Source organism: Tupaia chinensis, unplaced genomic scaffold (assembly GCF_000334495.1).
Source record: "Tupaia chinensis unplaced genomic scaffold, TupChi_1.0 Scaffold000146_1, whole genome shotgun sequence".
NCBI lineage: Eukaryota > Metazoa > Chordata > Mammalia > Scandentia > Tupaiidae > Tupaia > Tupaia belangeri.
The window spans coordinates 11,330,189-11,340,985 of NW_006159616.1; the positions used below are offsets into that span (position 1 = coordinate 11,330,189).

Consider the following 10,797-nt stretch of genomic DNA (forward strand, 5'->3'; position numbering starts at 1 on the left):
GAAAGAGGAAAAGGCTCGCCAAGGTCACACAGCCAGTGAGCAGCAGGGGAGAAGGGAGCTAGGCCGAGATCTGATTCTGAGGCCTGGGCCTTTCCCCGAAGTATCAACGCTGCTTCCCTGTGCCTGGCTGAGTGTCCAGAACTGGGAGCCGGAGTATCTCCACTTCAGTCCTGGGCACTCCAAGGTATCCCTCTCTCTACCCCAGCCCCTGACTTCCTTCCCTGCCTGCTTCCAGGAAAACCACATGCCTCCTGGGGCCCTGAGTCACTGCAGTGAGTGGGCCCATCACGAGTCAAAGGGATAAGGGGGTGTGAGTACTTTGGGGAAAGGGTACCTAGCCCCATGAGGGGGTGGAGGAGCCTGGAGAACTATCCTAAGGGAGACAAACTAGAACCAAGCTCTGTTGCCACTAGATTTTCAAATTCCATCTCCTCATTTGTAAAACAGGGTCATTATAAAGGACAAATAAATCTTGTCTGACACTTACTCAATACTTTTGAATACATATTACAAGCTAGGCACCATCCCAGGCACCGTGCAATCCCTCCACCCCCAGAGAGGACGTTTCGCAATATCTGTGGATATTTCTGGTCATCACAACTGAGGGAGTGCTACCGGCACCTCGCAGGCAAACGCCCGGGAAGCTGCCAAAATCCTACAGTGTACACAGGACAAGCCACACAAAGAATCCTGTGGCCCAAAGGTCCGCAGTGCTGAGACTGGACTCCTACTCTGGGCTATTGGCCTTCAGTAGCGCATGAGCCCCTGCCTTGGCCATGCCTGCACTCTCGTGGGGAGACAAATTGCAAGTAAAAGATGTGCAACAGCTCAGGAGAGTTACGCAGGCAAAGTGGTCAGGGGAGTGAGCGTGCCTGGCGGGAAGCAGTCACAGGCAGAAGGAAATGAGAAAGTGACCGAGAGCATCAGTGGGAAAGCAGGAGCATAGGCAGCATGTATGGGAACAGAAAAGCCAGCATGCCGCAAAGGTGAGAACTAAGCCGATGCATATGGCTAGCGGCAAAACTCTTCGGCAAAACTCTTCCCCTTCCCCTTCTCCTTACACTATTATCCTAGCTACTCCTCCAGGAAGTGCCACAAAATGTCACCCGGTCCTGGGGGAGGACAGTGCTACAGTGAGCCACTGTGCCCCTGACTGTCATCCTGGGGCCAATCTCCAACATAAGAATACCAAGCAGGGTCTCAGCCTTTAGCACCCACTGGATCCTGTGAGGAGGGCGAGGCAGGGAATACACTCCACATCACTAACTTGGCCCAGGTCACAGGGTGGTTGGGGCAGGGTCTAGATATGGTACCTCTTGGGGCAGTGTGGCTGCTGGAGGACTAGAGCCAGGTTGTGGTCATCTCAGGGTCCCTGAGCGAGGCACCAGGACAGGCTTAGAGTCAATGTCTATGAATGCTGAGAGAATGAATGAATGAATAGAACTGCATCAGCATACCTGGTCACTGGCTCACTGACCTCTGGAGCTGTCCTGACCACCAGCCAGTATGGGACCTCTTGGGGCAGTGTGGCTGCTGGAGGACTAGAGCCAGGTTGTGGTCATCTCAGGGTCCCTGAGCGAGGCACCAGGACAGGCTTAGAGTCAATGTCTATGAATGCTGAGAGAATGAATGAATGAATAGAACTGCATCAGCATACCTGGTCACTGGCTCACTGACCTCTGGAGCTGTCCTGACCACCAGCCATACTCTCAGTCAGCACAAAGGTTCCCCACTGGGATGTCAGCAGAGGGCAAAGGGACAGAGGTATGGTGGAAGGAAGGACCTCCCACCCCCTCCAAGCTGGCAGGTACCCCAGGTCACCCAACCCCCTCCAATGGCCAACCTGGGAACCTCTAACCTCTGCCCTAACCTAAGCTGGCCCCTGGGTGATGAGGTGGCAAACAACAACCTCTAGACAGCAAGACCTCCAGGGGTGGGTAAGCCAGACCCAGCAGGTAGAAACCCCTCACTGTCCTCCCCAGACAGCTGGAGCTTAACCCATCCCCATCAGGGGGCACCTACCTACCAGCACCAGCATTTATTTGTCAAATAAATGAAAAACTAAATGAATGAATGATGCATTCCACACCAGGTGGCAAATAAAACACTAAACGGGGACAAAATCCCTTGATGGCAGTGAGTCTGCCATGCCCTCAGCCAGCTCAGGACACCTTAGGGCTCTTTCTGCAGTTCAGTCGAGTTGTATCCAACGTTCCTGAGTGTGTACTTGGTGTGACGGACTGGCGAGGGCCAGGGTGGGGTACGGGAACAGGGAGGGTAGGGAGAAAAGGCCTTTGGAATCAGGCAGATCCCGATTCGAATCCCATCCTCTCACCTCACCTCTGAGATCCTGAGAAACGCTTGAGCCTCACAATCTCAGTTTCCACATCTCCAAGTGAGGCCAGCACCACACCTTTTAGGAGCTGCTCTGAGGAGAGGCTCAGTGCAATTCTGCAGCAAAGCACCGAGCACAGAGCCTGATACTTAGCAGGTGTCCAAACACAGGAGCTAGGGTGGAGCTAACTAACAGTGACAAGGAAGGACGCAGAGTCCCACCAGGAACCTTCCATCCCCTGAAGTGGACAAGACGCAACTAAGTAAAAGCAGAATGTAATCTGTCCTCACAGGGAGCAAAAGGCCCTGAGAGTTCAAAGAGAAGCTCCAATCCAAATGAGAGAGGAGAAAAGGCTCTCCTGGAACAAATGAGCTGAAGGAGACAGGGAAGGGGTGTACCACGGAGAGGGGAGTGTGGCAAAGGCAGAGACACCGAGCCATCCGTTCCGGGGGGCCGTGGGGTACATGTGTGGGAGGTGGGAGGAAGATATCTCCCTTGGCCTGCGAGACCTGGGGGAGGTTCTGACTTGGCCACTGACAGCCACGGTAGCTTAAGCAGTATCTATAAAGAAGGGTCAGCAAGGGGGACGTGGGGGCAAGGGGACCAGTCAGGACACCCACCGCAATAATCTTGGGTGGAAAACTCAAACAACTCAGGACTCCAGCCTGGTGTCCTGCAAAGCCCTGGGCCTGCCCTGGGGCTCATGCGTCCACAGGTTCACCCTGGCAGGCCCAAGCTCAGTGGCAGGAAGCCCCCTCTTACACCCTGAGGCCAGAGATTGTGGCACAACCCACACAATCAGGCTGGGGCCACAGTCATCAGCATTCACAGTCAGCTCTCAGAGCTGGGACTCTCCTGACCCAAGGCCACCCAGGACCTCCTCCAGGACAGCCCCCCAGAACCCGCTCCTGACACCCACAGCGGGTGAGTCAATTCTAGGTCAAAAGCCCCCATCTTTCAGCCTCGGGAACTGGACTCTAGCCTTAGATCAGTGAGTCACCTCAGGCCACCTCGGGTCACACATCACTCCCCACCTTCCTCCTGGTCAAGATGCCCAGACCTGTGGGCATGCCCTGTGTCCATCAGGGCTGGCTCCTGAGAAGGGCGTCCTGCATACCTCTTTCCAGCCCTGTGGAGAAGGGACGAAGATGCCCCCTTTGGAAGAAAAGATCTCCCTATCCCCTGCCATGAAATAGAAGTCCTCTGAGCCTCAGCTTTCCTCCTCTGTAATATGGGGGTGGCCATCTCACGGGCCACAATCCCTTTGTAGACTGGCCCTTGCTAAGGCGATGGGGACGTGAGCGCCTTGATCCTGGCGCTGGTGAACACAACTCCTCGCTGAGCAGCCCAGAAGGCCCCTCACCTCCCTGTGCCCAGAGAACAGAGTCTGAAACGGTCCTGGACACATATGGAGGGCCAGGGTAAGGATCCTGGGCAGGGGGTTAGGGAGACCACTCGCTGTCTCCGCCAAGGGCTTCCACACACCTGGCCCCACTTTTCAGACACGCAACCCTAGATGTTCTAAGAAAGAGGAAAACCGTCGCCCGGGGGAGTAGAAAGTCCGAAGAGAGCGCCGGCATGGGCAGTGGGGCAGCGCCCAGTACAGCCCCTTCTCCCCTACCGCAACCCCGCGCAGAAGCCTGTCTGTCGTGGCAGTCGCAACAGTCGCAACAGTCGCAGAGGCAAAGGAGGAGTTTGGGGTCTGGCCGGGATCTGCCGGGGGCCGCTAGTCAGCCCCAAATGGCTGACCTGCGCTTGCGGAGGACCCGGGATGCGCCTGGAACACCGGGCTGTGAGGGCCAGAGTTGCATCCCAAGCGCACGTGTGCCAGGTTCAGGGTCCCCATCGGGTCCCCAGAGGCGCGCGGTACTTGTCTGATGGGGGTGGTGAGAGCGACAACTGGGGCCCCATCCAGAGCGCTTACCTCGGAGGGCTCGGCGTTCCCCGCGGCCCAGAGCTGCAGTCCGACCGCTAGCGCGGCCCAGACGGCGGCGGGCGCCATGGGTGCTGCCGGGTCCGGCGGTCCCTCGCCCTCGCGCCCTCGCGCCTTCTCTTGTGGCTCCCGAGCTCTCGCGCCTCCGACCCCCGGGCTCGGGGACACACCTCCGCCTGGCTCCGCCCGCGCCCCCTCCGCAGCGCCGCAGGCGCCCAGCCCACTCCCACCCAGCTCCCCTCTCAGCCGCCCAGGGCTCCTCAGCATCCTCTTACTGCCCCTTTCTCCTCTTCCAGTCACCCTTTCCAGAGGAGTGGAGGGGCAGGAGAGCCAGCACTGGGGACAGACCTCCCCCAGTTTAGGGCCCTCCAGGCCGTTCCTCTGCACCTGTCCTTCTGTCCTTCCTCCACCTACCCCTGCCAACTCCCACAGGCTTCCAACACCGACCGGGGTGGGACACTAATTAGGAAAACGTGCCCCAACAGTGACATACGCTCTAGGAAGACCAAGAGCGGCGCTCACTGTTTAGACTCTAAAGTCAGAACTCCTGGGTCTGAATCTCTGCCCCAACTTTACAGGGTTATTCTGAAGAATAGGTTTGTAATGCACACAACAGAGTGCATATTGTGTGAGTTGTCATCAAAATGTATTATGAAAAAAATCACATGGATTTAAACATTTTTGACACCAGAATAAACTTCGACCTTCACTCTTTTTTTTTTTTTTTTTTTTAAAGAAAGAATTTTGCTATATGGCATGCGTGCTCACTGGAAAGAGAGCGACAGAAAGCTAAAGCTCACCCAGCAGGCCACACTGCAATCCGTTTTCCTCCTCGGATTTTGGGCATGCACTTCATGCCACCAGGTCTAGGACCTGAACCTTGGTTGACCACATGGGAGTCCAGCACCTCAACCACTATGCTACCTGCTGGCCCCTTAACTACATTTTTCAATGAACTTTTTGAAATTCTTTGTACATATTTACAAAGTAAGTATGTATGTAACTCAGTAAGCATTGTATAAATGTAGCTGTTATTACTGCTATTCATTTGTTCATTTGTCCTTAAACATTCTAGTTCTTGGGTTAGCTAGACCCTGTGCTGCCCCCCATTTACTTTGTTTAAGTTTATTTTATTTCTTCCATGGTCGAGAAGGACAACAACAGAGAGAGAAAGCACCCCTTCCAAGGTCTTGATCCTGGCATCCGCCTCTAACCTCAGCCAGCCCCAGATCATGGGCACACACATGCCTGGTGTGCTCAGAGAGGTCTCCTGACATGAACTTGAACCTTCCCATGAGGGTCAGCTTTCCAGAGCATTGCATTTTACCACTGCACTACTGTCTGGCCCCTGCCCTCCCTCTTGAGTCCTCTGTCCAGGAAACTGAAAGGTAAAGAGAGGCTGGGAGGGAAAATCATCCAGGAAGCTATGGGGGCCCCAAGGGGGTGGCTCAGGCCCCAGGCCAGGAGAGCTGGCTTCCCTGGTGTTTACATCATGTCTGAGCACCCACTTTAGCTGCCACCTGCCCCCTTCCCCACTCACTTTCAGTATCAACCCCAATGCCAAGCCAGCCCTATGTGACCAGCATGTATCTCCAGCCATGACTACAAGGCGCCCTTCCTAACATGCAGCATTTTTGAAGGGTGGACGGTGCGCATGGGCAGGAGGGAAGGTCTTCTGTTCCCTTGTTCCTTTGTTTCCTCACTGCAGACCACCTAAAGAGGAATGGAGACCCCAGCTCTGGGTCACCAAACCCCATGATGGAGACCACAAGAATGGTTCTTGTAAGTGAGAAACTGGGAAGTAACCTTTGGGGGATGGAAAATCCCACCTCCTGACCAGGAGACTGGGAAATCACCTGGTCTCACACGTTTCTGAGACAAGGGACAGAGGGTGCAGTTGGCACTAACCACAGCCTTCACTCTGCAGAGGGGGTCAATGCCAAGACAAGCATGATTTCCTCTGGCCCTCACAAGTCTCATCTGGGGGCAGTTTTTAGGACTCCCTGATCCACAGAGAAAGCCTGGAGTGTGATGTCACGTGGTAGAAGCAGGTGACAATAGTTCTCATTGCGTGTCCCCCACTCAACTTAGATCCATTGGGCCCAAGTGACTCATCCCTCCCGCCAGGTCCCTCTGGCAGCCTCACCAACCCAGGGAATGTAGTCATCCTCCTGAGAAAAGTTCACTAGAGTTCCGTTCTCTTATGCCATGGGGAGCTCCTCCTTCTCCAGCTGGACTACCCAGGCTTGAGGACATGGTGATTTCTGACTCTGCCAAGTGCAGTGCTTAACCTCTTTAAGGTCAGCCCAGGGGTGAGGACTTTGGAAGAAAGGGGTACGGTGTTCCATGACAGCCAGAGTCGTGGCCAGCTGGCAGTGGGGCCTTTGGGAGGATGTTTCTGGCTCATTCTCTCCGAAGGCACTTGTGCATGTTTCTTGGAGATCTGCTTGCTGAGTCCTCTGACCACAGCTCCCTGGCACCAAAACAGCTCCCTGGCACCGGGAAGGCCGGAACTCCTGCTGGCCATAATGTACCACCTACGCTTTGGCTCCTACGTGGATCAGGGTCTTCTAGGCTTCTTCTGCTGAGGCCACCTCCCCCAACAGGGAGCACTTAGGGTAGAGAGGGCTCACAGCTGCCCTGCCCTCTACCTGCAGCAGCCAGCTCATGCCCCATGCGATCCATGTCACCCCACACTGCCATTTCAGACCCACCTTACTAAAGGAGTCACAGTCTCCTTTTTTAAGCACCTACTGTGTGCCAGCCCTGGGGTCCTGGAGTCTCCGTGTAGCCAAAACAGACAAGAAGCTCCCATTGGTGGCATGGTCCCTAATCTCCTGGGCTATGACGCTCCCACGCTTGTAGCCTCCTCCCGCTTGGCCCAAAACAAGGAGTAGGGCCCCCTTCTCTCCCTAAAAGGGCAACAGGGGGACCAGCAGTTAGCGTAATAGCTATGTCGCTGGACTCCCACGTAGTCGACTGTAGTTCGAGCCCTGGACCCGTTGGCTTAAACTCACGCCGGGCACGTGTGCGTGCGTGCTCAAGATCCCGAGAGGAGAATGGAGGAGAAGGGATTGCAGCGTGGCCATCCCCCCTGGGGAGTGATTTCTCACTTTCTGCCTCTCTGTCTCTCTCTGTCTGTCTGGCGAGCGCACGCGCACTATAGCAAAAACCTCTCAAAAAAAAAAAAAAGGCCAACAGGGGGTGCTCACACAACGACGACTCCTTCACAGAAATCGCTCTCTAGAACTTTGCAATCTCTACGTCTTGTTCAGGCTGAAGGTGGGCAGTAGTAAATTCTGGCTAAAGCAGCTTTTAGTGTGGCCTGCACAGGTGGCCCAGTGTTTTTTCTTCAGGATGGGGGGTTGACCTTGACATCCACCACACTGGACCTCTGCCACTGGAGAGTCGTAAAACTCAGTGACAGCCTGAGCAGTCCCTTTGACACCCAGTCCCTCTCCTCCTGCCCCACAGCCCAGCCCTGGCCTTGGCCTTGCGCAGCTCTCATTTGTGATGCTCCAGTGGCCTCCCCACTGGGCCTCTGGCCTTCAAGCTCTGACTTTCTAGCCTGTCCTCCACACTGTTCAGGGCCAGCCCCTCAGAAGCATAATACACTCACGACACTCCCCTATTCCAATAGTTCTCCGCCAAGGGGTGATTTTCCTCTCCCACTCCCACCCCAGAGGCATTTGGCAATGTCTGGAGACAGCCTGGGTTGTCACAATTGTAGAAGGCAGGGAGAGGTGCCACTGGCCTCTAGGGGGCCAAGGGCAGAGAATTCAGTTGAACATCCACAATGCACATGACAGTGAACTATCCAGCCTGAACGAGCACGCCAAGGCTGGGAGCCCTAGTCCATGCCTCCCCATAGCCTTCAGAATTGAGCTTGGCATCCTCCATGAGCCCCCAGTGGCCTTGGGTTTCAGCCTGCCTGTCAAGTAGATCTAGACCACAACTGTCACTCCATGCTCTGACCCCTGGGCAACTGGGGTAACTCTGCACTCCCACCGCCAAGCCTTTGTCACTTGGGCTACTCCCCCAGTGTTGCCTTACCCTCCCTGCTGTTTGGTGTGAATGTATTTGTCCTCTTAGGCACAGCCCTACTCCCTCTGCTCTGTGAACATTCCCTTGACCACACCCTACCAACCTGGGTGGGATAACACACTGCTTCTACAGACTGTAATCACAACGCTCACCTCGTTATTATTAGTTGCTGAGACATCTCTCTCCCCTCTTAGTAATTGCGATACTAGCCGTTGTCAGGTCTACACTGGCCAGACAACTTACATTGTCATGCACCAGGGGGGTCAAACTTTAGAGTACGCCCAATATAGCTAGCAAGGGCTACAGGGATTCGAACAAGTATGGCGGCCTTCCTAGCCAAGCTAAGCTCTGCTGGACCATGTGGTCCTTGAGGGCAAGGGACTTGGTCATGGTCCCCTCTATTTTGCTGGTGACCAGGAGGTACACAAAAGGAGAGGCTCTATAAGGTGGAAGTAAGGATTGCATTCAGAACAAGCACACGCAGGAGGCAGGTAGAGGGATGAACGTGAGTGAATGAGAACACAGATGTGAGGCTGAGGCTCAGAAATCCAGTGCATCCCAATCACGCTCAGGTCCTATCCACCCAACCCAGACACCCAGATCTGCACCTCACAGATCCCCAGCCCGGCAGCCAGAAAAAAAAAAAAAGTTTGTTCCTGGTTAATGGGTAACAAGCAGGCTCCCAACAGGGGCAAAACAATAGTCCTTTAATCGCTAGGCATGCAGCTTTTGAACCCTCTGTCTGGGGTCCCCTGGGGCCTTTCCTTACTTCCCAGTATATCCCAAGCCCGAAGTGAGCCTCACCATCTCACACCCCAGCAAGCTGACAGATATGCACAAGAACAGCCAGGCTGTTCGCTAGTATTTACTGAACACCTACTATGTGTGCAGCATTCTAGTGGACCTGTTCAGAACTGGCGCTCTAGCTTCAGCCAGTATCAGAATCACATGGAAGACTTGTTACACATGAGGTCCCCAGGTTCCGCTCACCCAGGAACCTGCACCTTTGAGGTCTGTTGAGGGCTAATGGTCTGGCGTTTTAATGAGCCCCAGGAAACAGGGACATCTCTTGAGAAGCTGTAGAAGGCTTGGGTGCAGCAGGTGCTGCGATAGAGGGCGGTTTGGAAGGCTTAGCTGTGGTTGGGCTGGGAGGAGCAGCTTCCTCTATGGGGTTAGTCTCCGCAACATTTTTATCTGAATAAATGCCCAGAACAGCCACAAAGCCATCTCCTGACCTGGCCTCGGGGTCCCAGAGGGATTTTATGTTGCAGGAGCTGCTTGGACTGTAGGATGTCTTCCCTTTTTCCCACCCAGCCTGGCCCACAGCCAAAGCAAGCAAACTTTCTTTGCCTGGCTGTCCTGCTTCCTCAGTGCCCTGAATATGCTGGGCCAGCCCCTTGATGACTCATGTCCTAAAATCACGAACAGGAAGCAACTCTTGGTGCTAGCCACAGCCCTGCAACTGCTCCTTCATCGGCCCTCCCATCTGCCCTCCTGCCTTCCCCAGGGCCACATCTTGGGCTGAGTTGGCCATATCAAGTGGGCACCTCTAAAGAAGAAACTCTCCCTGTCTCCATTCCCCATCTCCTTCCAAAGATGGGGCAGGCCTAAGGGCACAGCCCTCCCTCTCTCCTAACTCTCAAAAGGCACCTCAGACAATTTTGGGGGAGCCAAGAGAGCGGCCAGTCCTCCTCTTTCCCCCCACTCCTTGTTCTGCGTTGAGTCTTCGCAGGACCCAACCCCCATCAGTCCCAAGCCTTCTGGAGAAGACCCTCAGTTTCTTTTCTTTTCTTCTCTTCTCTTTTTTATTTAAAAATATTTATTTATTTATTTATTTGCTAAAAGGACTGTGTGCTCACTGGAGAAAGAGAAAGAGAGAGAGAACATTCTGTCATGGGGGATAGCCATGCTGTAATCCTTTCTCCTCCATTCTTCTTTCAGGATGTTGGGTGCATACACACACACACACACACACACACACACACACACACACACACACCACATTCACCTAGCAGGTTTTTCAAGCCGCTAGGTCCAGGACTTGAACCATACAGTCTGCCAAGTGGAATCTAGCCACCTCAACTACCACATCATCAGCTAGTCTGAACCTCAGTTCCTAAACCCAGCAAGTAGGCCAGCTAAGACAGGGCAGCTCTTCTAACCCCATCCCTGTGAAACCTTGGGCCAGTGCCTACCCCTCTCTGGGCATCAGCATCCTCATCTGTCACGTAAGTCTGGTTTAGGTCAGGGGAGAAAGGCTAGTTTCACCCTGAATGCCAGCTCTGCTTGGCTAGTGCTCCGTGTTGAGGATTCTGGGCCTTTACGTGGGCTCAGCAAGATGTGTGATTGAATAGCCGGGTAAGGAGGCTGCCACAGCTCAGTCACCTGGCTCTTACCCTTTCTGGACCAGGAACAAGTGTCCCTCCTGGTCTGACGTTCAAGAATTCCATGACTTCCATGAGAGCTGAGGAGGTGAGGTTAGAGC

General features: G+C 54.4%; 1 protein-coding gene across 1 annotated transcript in view; it reads right to left on the reverse strand.

The window, feature by feature from the left end:
• TNFRSF1B (TNF receptor superfamily member 1B) overlaps positions 1 to 4,412 on the reverse strand; it is a 36,256-nt gene extending 31,844 nt beyond the window's left edge. Inside the window, exon 1 of the mRNA XM_006145297.3 lies at positions 4,260 to 4,412. Within this exon, the coding sequence (XP_006145359.1) occupies positions 4,260 to 4,337 (78 nt within the window). The 5' untranslated portion in view covers positions 4,338 to 4,412. The remainder of the gene's footprint in view (positions 1 to 4,259) is intronic.
• Between the last annotated feature and the right edge of the window lie 6,385 nt (positions 4,413 to 10,797).